Here is a 23,152-nt window from a genome sequence, read left to right as displayed (position 1 = left end):
AAATTGTGCACTATTTATCCTCTGTTGACGTAAAAATATGCCAAATATGCCTTAAACGCGTAAGTGCGTAAGTGGTTTCAATTTTCAAATCAAATTGCAAGAGAATACTCGATGTGCATATGGATCGAAGAAAACTATTTTTAATGACCCTCACATATCTAATTCGTATCTAGAAATGTATGTCGTTAAATATGAAATTTAGCACAATTCTGCAGACGTACCAACATGCTTTTAAAATGCCTAAATGTTGTAACAATGGCCACAGTTTACAGCGTTAGCACACGTTCACATTCACATCAGACCCGGGAAGATCCGGGATAGAATAGGTCTTCAGTAACCCATGCTTGCCGTAAAAGGAGACTAGCTTGTTGTAAGAGGCGACTAACGGGATCGGGTGGTCAGGCTTGCTGACTTGGTTGATGCATGTCATCGTTTGATAATTGTGTGGATCAATGCTCATGATGTCAATACATGGGTTGTCACGATTTGCAATTAATTCATGAAACCAAATATACACTATTAAATCGATTTATAGCAAAGTGTAGTAGTTCTGTGGTGACTTAAATACTTTTTACTCATATAATCTATTCTGTTGTGGTCGCTGACGCACTTTGTTTCAGGTTCAGTAGTTCGATATTAAATATGTGATAAGAAATCCACAACCCTAAACCACAGGCGGTAAATCCACTGCTTAGAACATGTCTGTATGTGCAGCAATCTCATCTTTATGAACATGATAAAACTATACGCGTGTCAGCTGTTACTTGGGCGACGTGTCGCTTTTGTGACTATGCGTTAAACTAAATATAATCGGTTGTACTCACGGGAAACAGTGCTCAGTCCAACAACAATAACAAGAAGTGTATGATGTGCCATGGCGTCACAATTCTGAAACATATGCAAACCATGGCGTCACAATTCTGAAATATATGCAAACCATGGCGTCACAATTCTGAAACATATGCAAACAATGGCGTCACAATTCTGAAACATATGCAAACCATGGCGTCATAATTCTGAAACATATGCAAACATGTTCACAAACGAAGTAATAGTGTAACAATATTATCGTGTCACTGCCACTTGGCACCAGGACGAGATATCGAGGAGGCGTGCGTAAAATAACCCTCAAAGAGGTGAGCTGTGTGAACTGAAACAACTCACGCAATAACCTCACCCCTGATACGTGACGAAATATCCAGGAGCACATTGTCAAACAACAACGATACGTATAACATTTACCTTTGCAAGAGCCGATTTGACTCTCATATGATCTTCCCTTGATGATATGGCCCCACAGTCTGGAGTAATCAGTTACATACTTCTCAGAGCACTTCTACAAGCCCTAAATAACCGCGCAACTACTGATCATCCCTTCTCTGGAAAGGCTTTACGCCCACTATCATACGACGAGTTATGAACACTTCTTTGTCAAAGTGAAATATTTCCTTGTGGTGCAAAGTATTCCTTGGATTGGGCTGTCACATGCACATTGCAATAGACCGATCCAATATGTTGGCGCATGCGTCAGTTTGAGTCGATCAGAAGGCCGGGCGCGCTTTGTGGATTTGTCAGACTTACTTCCGGGGTCAAACGATACCCGACAAGCGACGTGGCTACGGTTTGTGCTATTTTCACTCGTGGGATTAGATGTGTACCTTTACCCAAACCCACAGGGTCGGGAGAAAAATGTTTGAGGCTGATCAAGATGTGTAATAGGCCTCACCATCAGTTAAATGTCGCCACCATCTTTAACGGGACCCACGTCTGCTCGAAGGTGCGAATTTGCACGAATTTTCGCACTTTTGCACATATGCATACTCAATACGGGTAAATGACAACACGTAGCAAGTTATGGTTTTACGCATGTTATAAACAAGGATAATGCTTGTAACTACAAAATCCTTTTTGAATTATGTATTTTTGTGGTAGCAGGTCATATTGCTGAAAAGTGACACGCGAGACGGCCGTGACACACTGTAAACAAATATGACAGTGGTCTGATTTCGGTTAGTGCAGAACGAAATCTACTATTTTTACATTGAAGTACAATCTAGTGGAAATTATACTCCTCTCTCTTATATATGATTTATTTTGTTACAGATTTTTAGAAATGATTCAGTTTCAAAATCACAATAAGCATATCTATTAATATTGCAAATTACTCGAGCATAATATTGCAAATTAATCTAGCAGTAATACATCTTTATACATAGAAATATACATCTTCCCGAGGCAAGAGAGTTAACTGACTATAAAAGTCCAGTGTCCACCCTTGCCGAACTAGGCTGGTATAATGGAGTTACAGTTTGGCTGGACTAACGAGTAGTCAACTCAAAAGCGCGCACCGAAATCGAAATCCGGTTCGATTAACGATCAGATCGTCCTGACTGAGCGCCACCATTTTGTGTGAAGCAAACGCAAGTGATACGAGAGGTGGAATCTGATTGGTCTATAGGAGGGGCTTAGAAGAGACATAACTGGTAATAGCCATTGGTGGCGCTACGATCGAGCCAAGTAAATCCCAGTAAATCCACAAAGTAGGCAGGGGGGGGGGGACTTTGAAAGTTAGTTAACCCTCTTGCCTCGGGAAGATGAGAAATATAATCTTTGTCAATGGTTTTCGTTCCACAAAATCTTTCAATTTAATTCATATAAGGTCCCTATTAAATCATGCTTTGACTATTTCAGCATTTCTATGAAGAGACAGGATCCTATTCTTGTGAAATGGAATAATCCCTCAAGGTTGGAAAGAAGAGGAAACTTTCGTGAGAAGGAAGTGAATTTGACAGATTGAAATTAAAAAAGTTAGTTGATATAAGAAAATTATTGGTTTAGCATTGTTTGCAACATAAGTTATTCACTGGTGGAATCTAGTGGAAGCTTACTGATATACATTTTAGTGAAACTATATTACTGTTATAAACGATTATAATTGTCCAGTTATTTTAATTAATTTACTGGAAATAATAGCAAGTTTTTTTATGAACTCAGATTAACATGATCAAGTAATGATATAAATTATGATCTAAACAAGTTATTAATAATTATTCCAACCAGTTGTTTAATGTGATGCCGTATAAAAGTAAGATAAATATGATTTAATTGCACTAACTAACAAACACTAAATGTTTGATGGTACAACCTCCACCTGGTATATAACCTAACCTGTTGGCTCTTTCTATAGGACATAATATTATTTTTAAATAATATTATTTAAAAAAAATATTTTTAAATAATATAGTTTTAAAAAAGATAGTGTTGAAAGTGATTACCAGTATCATAACGCATGATACCTATTTCAAGATACAAAGAATTTGTAAAAACAAAAGCACTATCTTGTCACACCCTGATCAGGCATTATCCAGAGTGCCTGATCTATTCTGATACAGAATAAATTATATAATTCTTAATACATTTCATATTCATGAATATTGAAATGTATTTAACACAAAATGTAATTCTTTACCTTGATTTGAGAAGATTGTCAATATTTGGTAATTGAGCAAGGGCTAGTATTTATTAAGGATGTTGGTTAATTACCTATTGTTCAGGTTTTGGTTATGATTATGTTGAGAATAAGCTTCATATTTACTTCACAGTGATTTGGCTGGCTTCAGAACATTTTCAAGTGGGTTTTTTTATCTTTTGATATGACTTTACTAAATTTAGAACAATTGAGGACATTATAGATGACAATCAGTCAGTATCCTAGAAAGGGAACTGATCTGAATCCCTGTTTGTGTGTATTTTTATTATTTAAGAAAAAAGTCACGTTCACACCAGTATTTGTGAAGCATACTTGGGATGTATGTTTAAATATATAATGAACTCCAGGTGTCCAGCTACCTGATATTTGTATCTAAATGTATGTTGTTTCATGCATAAGTAGTACTTGTCACTTCACATGTGATTTGTAAAATGAAATAAATATTATTTAGTGTTATGTCCTATAGGCATGTGGTTTCTTGAGCAATAAAAATATTAATTCTTCTTACTAAGTAAGAGTCAAGATGTTATTTTGTTGATTAAAGCTTTGACCTTATGACATATTTAAGTCTTTGGATGGCATTAAGAAGTGATTAAGGAAGAGAATTTAAGGATGGTGGTGTTCCTCATAATTAAGAAGTTGACATCCATAAATTCTCTTCCTTATGAGATATTTGTTGTACTTAATTAACATGTTTAGTTGTTAACAGTAATAATTCTTGGATTCATGACAAGTCTTTTGAATAAAAGATCATATATGAATTTTAATTTGTGTTGTATATTTTATCAATGCAAGTTAATTGATGGGAAGTACTGCAGACCCTTCAGATACTTTTACCATCGCAGGTTTCCCTTTTCTGGAACACCGCATCCGTGGTCTAGTGGTAGAGCGTCCGCCCGGAGAGCGGAAGGTCTGGGGTTCGATCCCCGGCCGCGTCATACCAAAAGACGTTAAAAGATGGTACTTGTTGTTACCCTGTCTGTTGCTCGGCATTAAGGGTCTAAAACAAGGACTGGTCGGCTCGGAGTCAGTTTTCTGTGTCTGAGTGGGGTATTCATGTTAAACTGCGGCATGGTATCTCAGTGGGCTAGCACTATAAATCGGCATCAGTCCGGGCTAGTACAAGCAGCCACACACACACACACACACACACACGTACATGCACGTCGCTATATAAGTGCAATAATCTTGGACGCGACGTTAAACCCACATGCACCTCACCTCACCTTTTCTGGAACATGGATCCGATTGATTTACCATAACCATGTCGGTTACAGGTGCTTATTTTATCTTGGATCCTCTCAATGTTTTCAACTGTAACAGTTCTAACATCCACGTACCTAAATACTGGCAGTTTATTGAGTCCAATATTCTGGAAGTGTGACCAGGGATTTTTTCTAAATTTAGAAATCCAAACTAAGTGCCCTTGGCAAACAGATTGGGAAAAAACTGATAACATAATTTCCCTACATTCTGCATTATTTTAGGATGGCATAGATGTGTTAAAACTTTTGAAGAGGGACAGTTTACTGACATCTGCTTCAGATATGGGGCTGAATATCAGCCTCTGATTGGGTCTAGATTTATCCCTGTTGACATGCCCAACCCCATGTTCCAGATGCCCAAATAAAATTTATTACTTGCCCGTGAAGAGATCACCCGTTTAATAAACATACAGCTTTATTACACATTGTGTAATACCAAAACGCGTGCTTATGTACTCTCGGAACACGTTTCACGAACAAATATTGAAAGCTCTCAACATCCCTTGGCGTATTCAACGACATTGCGTGTGGAGATGATAGATCACTGGGAGGAGCTTATGGACACTCGATGACCCCAGCAACCTTGTTGCTAGGCTGACGTCACATTGCTTTGACTCGCCGATGGATCTTGCAACAAAATTCCACAAATTACGTCATCGGGTATTGTGACGTGATTGTAAACTTTGAGGTGCAAGGCCCCGTTCCACAAGGCGATCGTACAGTAGCACAACGACAGTCGTTAGTCTAAGTTAAATTATGTGAGTTGTGATAGCCTTAGCACTACGATAATTTTGTGGGACGAACGCCTGAATTCTAAAGGTGGACCATTGTATGATATTAAATTCATACGTTTCAACTTTTGACGTGTTTGAAGTATTATTCTGTTAAACTCAATTGGATTATGCCATGGATCGTGTAGGTGTCGGCCTATTTACACTCAACAGTATAATTCTAAAAACATTATAAATGACAAGTAATAAATAAAATACTAAACTCGCTCTCGTGTAAAACCAATTTTATGAAACTCGTGAATAGTTGTGGTATCTGACTCGCTTTCGCTCGTCAGATACCAGAACTATTCACTCGTTTCATAAAATTGGTATTACACGGGAGCTCGTTTAGTATTCTATATGTATCTTATGATTCATTTATTATATAATAACAACCAATGTAGCAGTGAGGGGAAATAATGTACTGTTTTGATTTTATCAACTATTCTTTTATGTTGATTGATTAGAAAGACCCACTAACTCTATGCCTTTCAGGTTATATTGGTTTTACTTAGAGCACAAGACAAAAAACGCGAGCAATGTAACTGTTGACAATCTATTTATAGATATCCACATGATTTGTAACTTGTTCTTGTGTTTACGGTTTCCAGTACTTTCGAAGTACTTAAATTACGATGCAACGTAAAAACAAATTATAGTTACCCCGCGCTTGGATGAATAATATATTATTGAAATGCTGTAAATTGACAATATAATATGTTCTCCTTCACATGAGTGCTTCGAAGTAATGCACGCTTCTAACTTTCTGCCATGGTGACGTCCTCATTGCATGATACATCATTACATCGGACATATGACTCATTCTCACTTCCCAAATGCGATTTGACAACTAAAATAGAACCCAAAGCGAATAGCCAGTGGTTGTCGCCGTCCCCTGACGCCTAAAATGAGGACGGCAGCTTCTGGGCGGGACTAGATCGGTCTATTGCTTTCTATCAGATCGTGTCTTGTACAGTTTCATGAATATGTGTTACGTGGACCTCATCTGAGTGCGTCATATTTAGATAAAATTCTGTCTTGTTTTTCCTTGTACCTGAATCTGATACTCCTGAATAGTGTGCGGGCTCGTGTGCAGGATTGCACGTAGAACATTTTAGATCCCTGTTAAAAAACCTCCTACCTCAAATATGATATGTTATCTCAGTGGGCTGGCAATGTAAAACCGACATTAGTCCGGACGAATACAACCAGGCACACACACCTGCATGCATTCATGTCGCTATGTTAGTGCAATAATCTTGAAAGCGACATTAAACCCGATTTCACCTGACCTCACCCCACCCCATCTCACTTCACCCCACCCCACAATACCTCACCTCACCCCACAACACCTCACCTCACCCAACCTCACCTCACCCCACAACACCTCACCTCACCCCGCCCCGCCCCGACCCACCCCTTCTCACCCCACCTCACCTCACCTCACCCCACCCCATACCAACTCACATCACCTCTCCTCACCTCACCCGACCCCATCCCATCCCACCAGACCCCCCCCACCCCACCCCACCCAACCCCAGCTCACCTCTCCTCTCCTCTCCTCTCCTCACCTCACCCCACCTCACCCCACCCCACCCCACCCCACCTCACCTCTCCTCTCCTCTCCTCTCCTCACCTCACCTCACCTCACCTCACCTCACACCACATCACACCTCCCCACCCCACCCCACCTCACCTCACCTCACCTCTCCTCTCCTCTCCTCTCCTCACCTCACCTCACCTCACCTCACCTCACCTCACACCACATCACACCTCCCCACCCCACCCTGCCGCCACCCCAAACCACACCACCCATCCCACCCCAACTCACCAAGTAACCATGAAGTGTTATCTATTCCTATAACATGTGACCACAGAACATGCTTGATATAGAGCTGACAGCTATTTTTAAATCGCATTACTATCAGTATCTACAAATCTTTTGGAATGACATCAGCGATGAGCGTGTGTTCATAAATAGTCCGCATTGACCAAATCTGCATAGTCGCCATTAACAGATCAAAATTATACGTACCCACATGTAGTTGGTGAAGAACAAATCTCATGTGCATAACATGGTCACAGTCATACTACTCCTTGTACCGTTACTCGCAGGTAGGTCATACTATCATTATGTAGAGGTATCAATCCAACCTACTTGTTACACAGATGTTAACCCGTGATCAGTTGAAATATCTTTATGTTGTATGTCATGTCATGCTACATTTCTAGGCGATCAGGTAGGTCATGCTTCCATTGTCTACGCCATTTCTGAGTGATACCTGAGTGATTGAGTGGCTAGGCGATACCTGAGTGAGTGAGTGAGTGTTTGTTTGTTGTTGAACGCCGCACTCACCAACATTTCATCTATATGACTGCGGTCTGTAAATAATCGAGTCTGGACCAGACACTTCAGTGACTGACATCATGAGCATCGATCCACGCAATTGGGATTGATGACATGCATCAACCGAGCCAGCGAGCCTGACCACACGATCCCGTTAGAAGCCTCTTACGACAAGCGTAGTCACCTTTTACGGCATGCCTGGATTGCTGAAGACCTGTTCTACCCCGGATCTTCACGGGAAGTGAGTGACTGGGTGAGTAGGTGACTGATGAGTGTAGCTATATTCCATCAATATCAAAGCTGTGACATCAAGAATTGGCTAAAGACATTGTAAACATTTAGGAATTTAAACCTGGACCCCAGAAGCCCAGGTGAGGTAACTTCTGTCATAAATAACGAGAAATGAGTTATTGTCTATAAGCATCATGCCTTACAGTTTATATAGATGAGGTTTCCAAGTGGATGTCTCCTCGTGGTAACACCAGGTATTGATAGGAAATGAAATTGTTTGTATAAATAAGAGTACCTCTATCGTTTTAAGTTCAGGTTATGATTGCTTATCCTTATTTATCGTTTTAAACATTTTCCTCCAGGTAGGTATTCGTCCCCCATCACTCTGATCTTGCAGTCCAATATCGTACTAAATATTCCAAGGACTGGATAACTTTGTGGGAGACATTTTGCAAAACGCTTCAGCATTCAACGTAGCAATATTCAACATATTTTATGAAATATCAGCACTATTATTAGAACCGCACTGCCTTCTATTGTACGTCCTTTGTTGACTGTAATTGTGCCCGCCTTTTAAACTCGACAGGTTTTATCCAACATATCAAACTTAGGCAGTTTTAGCCACCAACTCAATCTCAGACAGGTTTTATCTGCCACATAAAACTTAGACAGTTTTATCCACCAACTTAATCTCAGACAGGTTTTATCTGCTATATCAACTTCTAACAGGTTTTATCTGCTATATCAACTTCTAACAGGTTTTATATGCCATATCAATCTCAGACAGGTTTGATCACAATATCGACCTCAGACAGGGTTTATCTGCCATATCAACCTCAGACAGGATTTAACCACCATATCAACCTCAGACAGGGTTTATCCAACATATTAACCTCAGACAGGGTTTATCCAACATATAAACTTCAGACAGGTTGTATATGCCATATCAACCTCAGAGAGGTTTTATCACCATATCAACCTCAGACAGGTTTTATCCAACTCATCAATCCTAGACAGGGTGTATCAACACTATCAGCATCAGACAAGTTTTATCCACCATATCAACCTCAGACAGGATTTATCTGCCATATCAACCTCAGACAGGTTTTATCACCATATCGACCTCAGACAGGGTTTATCCAACATATCAACCTCAGACAGGTTTTATCCAACTCATCAATCCTAGACAGGGTTTATCAACACTATCAGCATCGGACAAGTTTTATCCACCATATCAACATCAGACAGGTTTTATCTGCTATATGAACTTCTAACAGGTTTTATCTGCTATATCAACTTCTAACAGGTTTTATATGCCATATCAATCTCAGACAGGTTTGATCACAATATCGACCTCAGACAGGGTTTATCTGCCATATCAACCTCAGACAGGATTTAACCACCATATCAACCTCAGACAGGGTTTATCCAACATATAAACTTCAGACAGGTGTTATATGCCATATCAACCTCAGACAGGTTTTATCACCATATCAACCTCAGACAGGTTTTATCCAACTCATCAATCCTAGACAGGGTTTATCAACACTATCAGCATCAGACAAGTTTTATCCACCATATCAACCTCAGACAGGGTTTATCCAACATTTCAACCTCAGTCAGGTTTTATCCAACATATCAAGCACAGACAGGTTTTATCCAACTCATCAATCCTAGACAGGGTTTATCAACACTATCAACCTCAGACAGGTTTTATCAAACATATCAATCTCAGACAGGTTTTATCCACCATATCAACCTCAGACAGGATTTACCTGCCATATTAATCTCAGACAGGATTTATCGACCATATCAACCTCGGACAGGATTTAACCACCATTCCGACCTCAGACAGGGTTTATCCAACATATCAAAATCAGACAGGGTGTATCCAACATGTCAACCTCAGACAGGATTTAACCACCATATAAACCTCAGACAGGGCTTATCCAACATATCAATCTTAGACAGGTTTTATCCACCATATCAGCCTCAGACATGTTTTATCCACCATATCAACCTCAGACAGGTTTTATCTGCCATATGAACTTATAACAGGGTGTATCTGCCATATCAACTTCTAACAGGTTTTATCTACTATATCAACTTCTAACAGGTTTTATATGCCATATTAATCTCAGACAGGTTTTATCACAATATCGACCTACATATCGACCTAACATATCAACCCAAAAAGGTTTTATCCAACATATCAACGTCAGGCAGGTTTTATTCTTCATAACTCTTTTAACCCGTGTCAAAGCATATGATCGCCCGATCAGTCACCATACACAAACACTCTTATCATTCAGTTTTTCACAACTGTGATCGCACAGGCACACAACCATAAAACCCCGATACAACTGTGTGCACAATGCTTCGTCCGTACACCTGAGATGGCAGGTAGCTCTCTGGTCACAGTCATAGTCATTGTATTACCTTTCCTCACAGGTAAGTCATAGTTGCCACATTCGTTGTATTAATACAGGACTCATTTCAGGTGTGTTAATGAGCGTGACCATGGGTAGATATACACGACACAACAGGTGACAGGTATATGACTGCACCAGTTAGCTGTTATTGACTATGTAAGCTTAGAACATGTTACAGCATGCGACGTAATTTATCTTGTAGTGTAAATAATGACTTTGGTACCTGCAAGAAATAAGTTTCATACACCGGGGCGATGCAATGAACGTTTCCAATAAGTTAGTGTTTCATGTAGGCGTTTCTGTAAATAATCATGGTAGTCCTACCAGAAAAGAAGGTGACCTTGACCTTTAGTATCATATTCATACCTGCAGTGGTGTCAAAAGTTACTTCGGTGAAAATACAAAATAAACTTAGTTAAACGAAAGTATTATTAAAGTTTATTTCCGTATTGTATTCATATTTTCTGAACAAAACAATGTACAGTTGGACCCCGGCATCTCGAACCTAGCGGGAAAGTGGGGGGAACTTCGAGATATGCGGACATTTTAAATAGCGAGGTATGGACAGCGAGATGGATCAAGTAACAGTATTGTAGGTCCACAACAATACGATTGCATAAACGAGAAACACAAATCGTGTAGGCGATGACAAGTTGAAATGTTCTTCACAGACGATGATCGTGGGGGCACGGGTGTCGTCTTAGGCGCCACGATTCGCTGTGCAGAGTTGCGTCCCTTGGGCACGCCAGATACCTATAATTGTGTGTTCGAATCCCGGTTCGCCCCGATTATGTCTCTAGGTTTGTGAGCACCATACCCGTGCTTCGTGGGTTTCACCGAAGTGGTAAACGTCTGAGACCTGCATCAATTCGTGCTTACCTCCCACATTAAGCTGACACGCCGCGAAAGAACTGGAATACTGTTAAAAAAGCGGCGTTAAACCCAACTCATTCACTCACTCACAGACAATGATCAATAACAATAACAAAGATATATATATATATATATATATATATATATATATATATATATATATATATATATATATATATAGGAGAAACGCTCACCACTATGTGAAATTCTTATTTGCGCTTCTCAAACCTGTTAATGTGGCAAATGCCAACTTCGAGATAAAGGTATAAAATAATTTTAGTAAAGCCAAAATTGGGACCGAGTTCGAGATAGCGCTGTGTATGTTACATTTATATGTATATATGTCCATCGTGAGGTGGTGGGGAAGGGGAATAGGTTCGAGATATCGGTACATTCGAGATAACGGGATTCGACTGTACATGGAAAGCAGTTAGAGAGTATAATACATATTGTTTATTCCTTACATATATTAACGACACGGATACACACTCGGCTAATCATCTCTATACAGTATACTACGGTTATAATGAACTCTTAAGGGACCACTAATTTTAGTTCGTTATAACCGTAGTTCATTACAAACATATATGCACGATATATACAGCAAATGCTGAAAAAAATGGACAAAAAAAGCCCAGTACGTTATACTATCAGTTCGTTATAAACAGGTTCGTTATAAACGTAGTTTACTGTATATTAAACTGTCAGATAATTGATTGGTACCAGATGACATGGAGGTAAGGTAAGATATAGGGAGACTTGTTACAGTTGCACGGTGTGTATAAAAGTCGAAACACATGTTAATATTACTCATTTGCTAAAACGAATTACGGTAGAACAACAATGGACTTCAATCTGATCAGTCACCCCAATAACAATATGACACACTGGCCTGCGACTATATCATAAGCATTTGTTTATGAATCACTATAGAATGAATGGTGCATGATAATTCTTAAAATCGAAATTTCACGCTCAGGTCCTGTTGTTTTCCCACCCGTGAAGTTCCAGGTTAGTATTGGTCTTCAGCAACCCCTCGTAAGAGGCCACTCACGGGATCGGGTGGTCAGACTCGCTGACTTGGTTGATGCATCATCGTATACCAATTGTGTGGATCGATGCTCATGATGTCAATCACAGGATTGCCTGGTTCAAACACGATTATTTATAGACCGCCATCATATAGATGTATTGCTGAGTACAGTTTTAAGAAAGAAAGAAACAAACAAACAAACACTTAGGACTTGACGTTTTCCCACAGGAACCGTTCTTGGATCAGCCTGTGGGCCACACTGTTACTTTTGTAAACCACCCGGGTCCTGCACGCACTGTAACAGCGGCTGGTACGGATCTGGATGCAAGACCCGGTGTCCACCAACCTGCCCCGGGAGCTGTCACAAAACCACCGGCTTCTGCAAGTCCTGCCTGGAAGGAACCTACGGGAACCTCTGTCAAGAGAAATGCTCTCCGAACTGCAGTGGTGGCAGACTGTGCAACCGCAGGGATGGGGACTGTACTGAAGGATGCCAGCAGGGTTTCCATGGTAGCAGATGCACTGTGAAGTGTGGACACTGTGTAGATGGTGATTGTGAAAGACTTTCGGGCAGCTGTGCCGCAGGATGTACTGATGGGTGGACAGGACTCAAATGCAGTGTAGCGTGCATGCCAGGGTGTATCAAATGTACTGCGCCCAATGCTTGTGTGTTGTGTGAGGGAGACCTCCTTGGACCATTTTGTGATATAACAAGGAACATGACGGCTATAGAAACTACGATACTACCTTCTCCACCTGCTAACAAACAACCTTTGAATAATTCAGACATTGCTCAAAGTAAGTGTGAATCTCCATACCAGTATTAATTGGCGCATAATTTTTAAAGTTTGTATGTTGACAAATTATTTCAGAAGCATTAGATATAAATTGTACTTTCAGAAACCAAATTAATACAAGAAAATATTATGCTATTTCGATTCATTTTCAGATATGCTTTCACTATTTTTGTTAACGTCAGATCGTAAAGACTTCGATTGTCATCTTGGATATTTTTGTTCAAGGTATTTCAAATATATAAAATGACAACTGTTTTATCCTTTCTAGAGAAGTAAATGCACTATTGGGTCACTGGATTTTCTGGTCCATCGATCACTTTATCTGGTTTGTTTACAGGCAGGAGTACTGCTGTACGGCGTCAAACACTAAATATTTACCCTTTTATGCAAATTGTGTGAATGGTGGGTGTTACCGGTAGGACAGGACATGCATACCCATTTCGCGAACACCTGGTGTCATCACTGATTTTCAGTGGTCCATTCTCAGATATTTTACTCTTTAAACCAAACGGAATCTGTTTCCGCAGATAATGTGGACTTGCTATTCTCTCGCATTGACGTTATATATTTATAGGGTAACAAAGTTTAACTTTAACGCAGTATATTTATTATATTTCTTTATCATTTACAGCTGAGGGCGAGTCCGGAGCAGTTGTTGGCATTTCTTTGGGAATAATATTTACAATTATCATAGTGCTCCTTATTGTATGCATATTGGTGTACACGGACGGAATTAGAAAAATGTAAGTCTTAAAATTAAAGAGAACTTATGAAAGACAACATAAATGTGTAAAACAGTAAACTGCGGTTATAACGAACACGCTTATAACGAACTGACGGATATAACGAACTTACTTTTTTGGTCCCGACGACTTGCTGTAGTTATGTTGTATATGTGCTTATAACGAACAACGGTTATAACGAACTAAAATTAGTAGTCCCTTTGAGTTCGCTATAACCGTAGTTTACTGTACTTGAAATGTTGTAATGCCGACATATGCCACCATTACCAATAATAAGGGGTGCGATGCATTTAAATTCCAGTATTATATTCTTTCTTCAGTCGTCGAGTATTTGATCCCGTTCATAAGGCTCCCCGGCACCCCCAACACGAGCCTCTGTATCACCACGATGCACTAGGCAGTCCAACTATCAGTAGAAGCCATCTAAAACGTAAGTGCTTGAATTGATTTGCCTTTGCATGTGTTTGTGACGGGTGTCATTGTTGGAGAAGGATACGATCACATGAACTCCTGGTATCATCCCTATTTGAAATAAAGTCGGTATTGTACACTGGACTAAGTGAGTGAGTGAGTTGGGTTTAACGCCGCTTTTAACAGTATCCCAGTTATATCACGGCGTGTCAGCTTAATGTGGGAGAAAAGCCCGAAGTGATGCAGATCTCAGACGTTTACCACCTTAGTGAAACCCACGAGCACGGGTATGGTGTTGACAAATCTAGAAACATAATCGGGGCGAACTGGGATTCGAAACCACAATCATAGGTTTCTTGCGTGCCCAAGGGACGCAACTCTGCACAGCTAAACTGGACAGCTTTTAGCAGATTATGGTTTTATTTAAACTGTATGGACAAATATATCTCTTACATTAGTCAATGTACTCTTTGTTATCCAGTCATCTCACATAATGCTCTCTGCAATGAATTAATTATGAATATTCAACACTCGCACGCTTTCCTTGAAATTACACCTGGTAATAATAACTAACATTGCATGTTCTTATAACAAGATGCTTGTTTAAGATGAACCATAAAAGATATGTAATAAATTGTGTACATTAACCTTGCTTGCAAGTGTATTTTTTACTGTTGACAGTAAATGAACATACAAACAGAAAATAGTGCGGAGGGAATTCGAAGAGAAAGGACGGATCTGGGGAGGTGTACAACAAAAGGCTTGACCAAGAAGACGGGTCTCAAAAGGAGGACATTGTGTGCTACCGGCACAGCAAGACATGCTCACCCTCTTCGCTAACACCTGGTGTCACCACTGATTTTCACTGATCATTCATTTCACCTCTATTTTGCCATATATGCCCAATGGAATCTGTTTCGGCAGATACTCGAGTCTGACTATTCTAGTTCCTTCAACAGAGAATGGGCACACAAGGAGCATACTAGGGGCATACAAGGTGCATACTAGGGGCATACAAAGGGCATGCGAGGGGTATACTAAGGGCATACAAAGGGCATACTAGGGGCATACAAGGGGCATACTAGGGGCATACAAGGGGCATACAAGGGACATACTAGGGGCATACAAGGGGCATACTAGGGGCATACTAGGGGCATACAAAGGGCATGCTAGGGGCATACTAAGGGCATACAAAGGGCATACTAGGGGCATACTAAGGGCATACAAAGGGCATGCGGGGGCATACTAAGGGCATACTAGGGGCATACAAGGGGCATACTAGGGGCATACAAAGGGCATGCTAGGGGCATACTAAGGGCATACAAGGGGCATATTAGGGGCATACAAGGGGCATACTAGGGGCATACAAAGGGCATACAAGGGACATACTAGGGGCATACAAGGGGCATACTAGGGGCATACTAGGGGCATACAAAGGGCATACAAGGGACATACTAGGGGCATACAAGGGGCATACTAGGGGCATACTAGGGGCATACAAAGGGCATACAAGGGACATACAAGGGGCATACAAGGGGCATACTAGGGGCATACTAGGGGCATACAAAGGGCATACAAAGGGCATGCGGGGGGCATACAAGGGGCATACTAGGGGCATACAAGGGGCATGCTAGGGGCATACTAAGGGCATACAAGGGGCATACTAGGGGCATACAAGGGGCATACTAGGGGCATACTAAGGGCATACAAGGGGCATACTAGGGGCATACAAGGGACATACAAAGGGCATACAAGGGGCATACTAGGGGCATACAAGGGGCATGCTAGGGACATACTAAGGGCATACAAGGGGCATACTAAGGGCATACAAGGGACATACTAGGGGCATACTAGGGGCATACTAGGGGCATACAAAGGGCATGCTAGGGGCATACTAGGGGCATACAAGGGACATACTAGGGGCATACTAGGGGCATACTAAGGGCATACTAGGGGCATACAAAGGGCATACTAAGGGCATACTAAGGGCATACAAGGGACATACTAGGGGCATACAAGGGACATACTAGGGGCATACAAGGGGCATACTAGGGGCATACAAGGGGCATACGAGGGGCATACAGGGGGCATACATGGGGCACACAAGGGGCACACAAGGGGCATACGAGGGGCACACAAGGGACACACAAGGGGTGTACTATTGTTCCTCGCAACTGCTTGGATTGTCTTTATACAAATGTATTGTTACGTTTTAAATAAATGACATAATACAAATTCATTTGTGACGTTTTGTCCCCAACATCATTCTGGCACATTGAATCCTAAGATCAATCATTGTGGTCAGGAATGACTCGATGGATCAACCTGACTTAAATAGAAGTTTGTTTCCAAATATTCACCATGGAGTACTTCAACGTTTAAAGTGCACGACTTGAACGTGAATTCGTCATTGTCACAGTTCAGAAATTAGTGTCCCAGTGAACATCCAGAGTAAAAGCTATTTTAGCAGTGTAACTGATGCTAGGCCTGCCAGTAGCGGATGGCCAGAGAAACCATCTTCGCCTAGGGTTTGCGATGACACACAATCAGGCATATTCTGACCAAGCGATCTAAACTTCAATTACGACAAGGAAGGGAGCTTTTAAAGGCAAAAGGCAATATATCGTGTTGTTCAAAAGAAAATTTCTCTGCTCGTGAATATTAAATCTTTGATCCGTTTCGTCTTGAATGTTCGTATAAATATATAGGAATAGTATATATTAGTATTTGGATCTAACACGACATGAAGGGCAATATGGTAATTGATCAGGGATTATAATAGCACTCTGCAGCTTTGTATGGTTTTATGCTGACTATATAACACATTAATGGTTTTCACTGGTATAATGAGGCCCGTGAAGATCCGGGGTAGAATAGGTCTTCAGCAACCCATGCTTGTCGTAACTGGCGACTACGCTTGTCGTAAGAGGCGACTAACGGGATTGGGTGGTCAGGCTCGCTGACTTGGTTGATACATGTCATCGTATCCCAGTTACGTAGATCGATGCTGATAATGTCAATCACTTGATTGCCTGGTCCAGATTCAATTATTTACAGATCGCCGTTATGTAGCTCAAATATTGCTGAGTCCGGCGTTAAAAAACAAACAAACAAACAAACTGCTATCAGGGACACAATGTTTCATATATACTCCCAGTGTAGTCATCATACCAGGGAAAAGATACTGTGCTGCTCTCAACGATATAGGTGTCTTTGTATTCACCTGATACATAAATAACATACACCGGGTGAGCGCTCGTATTCTTCATCTTACTCCGACAAAATGTCAACGTCCACCGTCACAAAGACGGGTAGTCGAAGCAATATTAAGTTAGGCAGCATTCACAACCAACGACTAAAATGCTAACACGTAGAACCATACATGTGTCTAACGTCTCGTCGTGGCGGCTTTTACAAGTTTGTATGCTATGCGTAGCTTTTGTCTGCCTTGTTTGAATGAATGGCACATAGTGTCAACGACCGATTCAGTAATGCCCATGAATACGCCCCAAAAGGCTTTCCGCTGTCGAAATCATGAAGTTAAAACATCTATTCACACCACACTTACTGTATACCTGAATATGCAGGCGTAGTCTCCTGCTCGATAGGGCAATGCGTGTTGGCGTCATGACTGGTATTACCTTTACTTCTATTAATGTTAGTTTGTTGTTTAACGCCGCACTCAGCAACATTCCAGCTAAATGACGGCGGTATGTAAATACTGGAACAGTCTGGAACAGACAATCCAGTGATTAATTTCATGAGCATCGATCCAAGCAATTGGGATACGATGACATGCATCAACCAAGTCAGCGAGCCTGACCACCCGATCCCGTTAGTCACCTTTCACGAGAAGCATAGTCATCTTTTACGGCAAGCATGGGTTGCTGAAAACCTATTCTACCCCGGATCTTCACGGGTCTTACTTGTACGTAGGTTATTTTTTCATGGTCTGTAGTTCGTACCCCTATTCCCCATCCGGTAGCGAGGAGTATTTACTTTCTCGCAACAACACACAAAGAGTGTTTAGTCCAGTATAATGAGCGAGTATTGTTTTGTTTCCAAGGAGGAGGCGCACAAAGAATGGGTTTCATTTCTCATATATTGGAAATCGAACTCCATCGGCTTCTGCAAGTCCTGCCTGAAAGGGACTTACGGGAACCTCTGTCAAGAGAATTGCTCTCCGAACTGCAGTGGCGACAGACTGTAAGCGTAGGGGCGGTTCCTGCACAGACGGGTGCCAGCTTGGTTTCTAACTTTCTATGGTGAGGCGTGGAGGTGTGAGGTGTGGACACTGTTTAGATGGTGCTCGTGAACGACGTTCTCGGAACATGGGAGACATGTCAGGCTGATTGTATTCTGAGGTTTACCAAATGTGTGACGGGGTGTGAGCACTTGTACCACACCCGTTTTTTTTAGGTGAACAATTGACTTCCCTTTGCATGTGTTTGTGACGGGTGCCACCGGTGGTACAAAATAGGCTCACCTTTTCGCGAACACCTGTATCATCACTATTTGTTAGTAATCCATAAACACATGCTCATGCTGTGGTCGGAATCGTACAATCTGCTTTATGCAGAGATTTGGTTAGTTGGTTATGGTTGGTTATGATTGGATGGTTGGTTTGTTGGTTAACGCTGCTCTCAGCAATATTCCAGCTATATGACGGCGGTCTGTAAATAACCGAGTCTGGACCAGACAATCGGGTGATTTATTTTGTCTCTTTATGTATCCCACCTTACTGTATATGTAACTATACAGAGAGCGCTGCGCAAGATTATAAAATGTAGTCCAAAGCCATTATAAATACATTATGAACCATACCACACATATCCGTTTTGCCATTGTGACTAATAATGTTATCTATCCGATCAGACTGGCATTTAACTTTAAGGAAAATATTTCATTTAGTATGTTGACAATAGTGGATGAAAGCATGTTCAACTATGGACGCCGTGTGGGTAGAATGATATCTATAGTATCTAACGAGTGTGGTATTTTATTTATTGCCCATGTTAACGATGTATTTTGGTTTTAAAAAATAACGTTATTGTTCGCTTTTGGGATGTTTGGGGCCATAAAATCAGAAGCCAGGAACAATGCCACGAAGTTTGCGTATTTGCGTATTTATGCTCAGTTTGAGGGATCTGATTGAGCAGCTGTGTACGTTCATTTATGAACAAGTACTTTCGGAAAAAAATGTCACAAACTACGCGACTCGTGAAGATCCGGGGTAAAATAGGTCTTCAGCAAGCCATGCTTGCCTTAAAAGGCGACTATACTTGTCGCAAAAGACGACTAACGGGATCGGGTGGTCTGCTCGCTGACTTGGTTGATGCATGTTATCGATCCCAATTGATTGCTCATGATTTCAATCACTGTATTGTCTGGTCCAGTCTTGATTATTTACAGACCGCCGACCTGAAGCTGGCATATTGCTGAGTGCGGCGTTAAGCAACAAACAAGCAAAACAAAAAACACAAACTACGTTTTGAAGTGAACACTGATGGCACAGCTCGTCTAATCTTCTTTCCGGCCCGCCCAACTGTTTTCATAAAATCAAATTGAAAGTCAAGAAATCGGTCGCACATAGGGACCCCCGATTTATCTGTAGTCGTACATCACAATTAAATATAGGTCCATTATATTATGCCTGTACTAGACCCACGCATAACTAATATAGAATGAAAAGCGAATTTTATTTGATGCATGTCACGAACTTGTTGGAATAATTAAGTGTTAATTTTTTTAAATCTCGCTGTTGTTTGTGAATGTAAACAAAATTCCAGCGTGACCTTAGCGAGGTCACGGTTGTCCAATCAAAACGACTAAAACGTCAACCTTGTATGATACTCGTGTAACGTCTCTTCACCTCATTGGTAATAAATAATTTATCAATTATTGTATTGTACCGCATCTGACAATGTGCATGTATTTTGAAATTCTTCTTGAGTTACTTATGGAGAAAGAAAAACACTGGGGAAGTACTACGATGCACGAATCAAACAGTGTCTCTTTCAAGACCATCCGAAACATTTTACATGTGGTCTCTACTGGAAACTGTTAGAGGATTGAAACCGATGCAAATTAAAAAGTGTCCTATGTTTTCTTCTGAGTGAGTGAGTGAGTGAGTGAGGGCGGGAGTGAGTGAGTGAGTGAGTATGGTTTTACGCCGCTTTTAGCAATATTCCAGCAATATCGCGGCGGGGGACACCAGAAATGGGCTTCACACAATGTACCCATTTCGAGAATCGAACTCGGGTTTTCGGCGTGACGAGCGAACGCTGTAACCACTGGGCTACCCGACTGCCCCCTACTTTATTCGAACTGAGCACAACAACTTGAATGTTTCTACATCTTGAGGTTGGTGTCATGGTGACAGGTGATGGTCCTTTCACCTTCAATGGCAAAATGACGTCTTCTGTCTTAACATCAATCGATCCACACATAAATATTAGATATACCGTATAAGAACCAAGTTATAATCAATTCCCAGCAATCAATTTCTTGCTTCAAATGATTGTAGTCTCCGTTCGCTGAGCTCGTTGACTTTGGCAAACCTGTCCTTTCCTCGCCATTGTGCCTTTTTTCCAGTAAAGAAAAACAAATCGTAACCGATAAATGTCGAACATATGAGTCAGAAATGATCTTAATGAGGATCCTAGGTGAACGGCAGGCGAGCTGTATAAACATAAGATTTGTTTGTTTGTTTGTTTGTTTGTTTGTTTGTTTGCTGTTTAACGCCGCAATATTCCAGCTATATGACGGCGGTCTGTAAATAATCGAGTCTGGACCAGACAATCCAGTGATTGATAACATGAGCATCGATCGACGCAAGTGGGGTACGATGACATGCATCAACCAAGTCCGCGAGTCTGACCACCCGATCCCGTTAGTCGCCTATTACGACAAGCACGGGCTGCTGAAGACCCTTTCTACTCCGGATCTTCACGGGTCTATAAACATAAGGGGAACACAGTTCGAATACATGTGTGTTTTGTGGAATACTGCTGATAATGAATGGAAATGATAAAGTTTGTTACAGGACAGATACTTGTGTCATTGTTGAATAATGGCCCGACCATTTGATTCTCTAGGGGTGGGGGTGGGGCGTGACACTGGTAATAAAAGCGAGGAAACATTTCCGTTTCCATAAGAAATCTCCAGCACACGATTCCTACTTTTTCATAAGCATGTGTTTATGACGCAACTATGCACAACGAATTCCGTTGCCTTGCATTTGTTGAAATGAGCAACAAAATAAAAGGTGATATTTTTTTATAATTCGTTTTAAATATCACATCACCTCATGACACAATGTGAACTGTACCCTTTCAAAAACACACATTACAAGTGTATGTGTTTACGAAAGGGTACAGTTTACATTGTGTGATGAGGCGATGTGATGAAGCCACTAGGCTACCCAGCCGCCCCTTTTCTGGAAAAGATCCATTGACTGATGCAGGGTGGATTATTCAGGTACCCGTTTTAATATTTACACATGACCTTTCGTCTATCAATATATCTGGCAAAGGCGAATGTCGAACAAACAGTGATTGTTTGATCAAATACCAGTTATAGACAAGTATAGTGACATGCTACGCACAATGATGTAGTTCTTATGTTAACAAGTGGGAACATGTGTATGCTTCGCTGTTGACTTTTCTTAAGTTGCCACGTCACGTTCTGATACGCTGGGCCACAGTGACCTTAAACAAGCTTGCTGCAAAATGGGTTACACCTTGAAACACTTCCTGTATCTACCTGTACGTGTGTATGTGGAAATCTCTAACTGGGACGTATTAGCTACACTTATGTTATATACAATGTTCAGATTTTCGAATGTGTGGCTATTACCGGCATAAGGCGTTTTCAAACACGAATGTACCTTCCAGAATATGTTTTACCTATGCCTGTGTCCGTCTATTGTTAGGGATCGATTCGAACACAAACTGTCTAGAGGACAAAATTGCTAACCCTGTATTCAACAAGCAAGTACATATCTTCGTTTGATGCATCACCGCTCACCTGGGGCCGTTTAACATAAATGTTTTATAGACCAATGTTTTATTGTCTGATTATCCTGTTATACAATTACAGTAACTACGGTTATAACGAACACGCTTATAACGAACTGACGGATATAACGAACATACTTTTTGGTCCCGACTACTTGCTGTAGTTATGCTGTATATGTACTTATAACGAACTACGGTTATAACGAACTTAAATTAGTAGTCCCTTTGAGTTCGTTATAACCGTAGTTTACTGTATCAAGTATACACAGGTCGCTTTAACATTCATTTATACACGAACTGGGGCGATGGGGAAGACTTGTTGTTAAAACTTGGCTCGTTGTATTGATTCCCCACACGGGGATAATGTGCGAATACTTTTGCTGATGTTCCCTGTCGTGATAGTGCAATAATATTGCTTTAAATAAACGACATAAAACTATATTCACTCATTCACGAAGCCACAGATTCAGTGATTCATTAATGGACGTAGTGATGACATAAAGCAATATCAACATTGTTTAACCTCCAGGATGAACCTCATTTATGTGGTATACCTCACAATGCACTGTCCCGAAACAGGATTGACTGATTGATTGTGTTGGTGTTTTACGCCGCACTCAGAAATATTCCAGCTATATGACGGCGGTCTGTAAATAACCGAGTCTGGACCAGACAATCCAGTAATTGATGTCATGAGCATCGACCCACGCAGTTGGGATACGATGACATGCATCAACCAAGT

The 23,152-nt window shown here is 41.0% G+C and overlaps 1 protein-coding gene and 1 pseudogene across 3 annotated transcripts; one reads left to right on the top strand and one right to left on the bottom strand.

Annotated features, from left to right (window-relative positions):
- LOC139479551 (uncharacterized) overlaps nt 1-1,515 on the bottom strand; it is a 63,525-nt pseudogene extending 62,010 nt beyond the window's left edge.
- Nucleotides 1,516-7,487: 5,972 nt separating this feature from the next.
- Nucleotides 7,488-15,900, top strand: LOC139479942 (multiple epidermal growth factor-like domains protein 6). 3 transcript variants are annotated; one of them, XM_071262879.1, is made up of 5 exons: nt 7,488-7,640; nt 12,670-13,239; nt 13,870-13,981; nt 14,302-14,411; nt 15,074-15,900. In XM_071262879.1, the coding sequence occupies exons 1-5, from the start codon at nt 7,601-7,603 to the stop codon at nt 15,097-15,099; spliced, it is 858 nt and encodes a 285-aa protein (XP_071118980.1). In that variant the 5' UTR covers nt 7,488-7,600; the 3' UTR covers nt 15,100-15,900. The 3 variants fall into 3 exon arrangements, with proteins under 3 accessions (XP_071118980.1, XP_071118981.1, XP_071118979.1); XM_071262880.1 differs by lacking the exon at nt 7,488-7,640 and adding an exon at nt 7,680-7,765; XM_071262878.1 differs by lacking the exon at nt 7,488-7,640 and adding an exon at nt 10,462-10,554.
- The last annotated feature ends 7,252 nt before the right edge of the window (nt 15,901-23,152 follow it).

This window comes from Haliotis cracherodii, unplaced genomic scaffold (assembly GCF_022045235.1).
Source record: "Haliotis cracherodii isolate W230 unplaced genomic scaffold, xgHalCrac1.p SCAF_4, whole genome shotgun sequence".
In the NCBI taxonomy this organism is placed as follows: domain Eukaryota; kingdom Metazoa; phylum Mollusca; class Gastropoda; order Lepetellida; family Haliotidae; genus Haliotis; species Haliotis cracherodii.
This window is presented reverse-complemented; position numbering and strand designations above follow the sequence as displayed.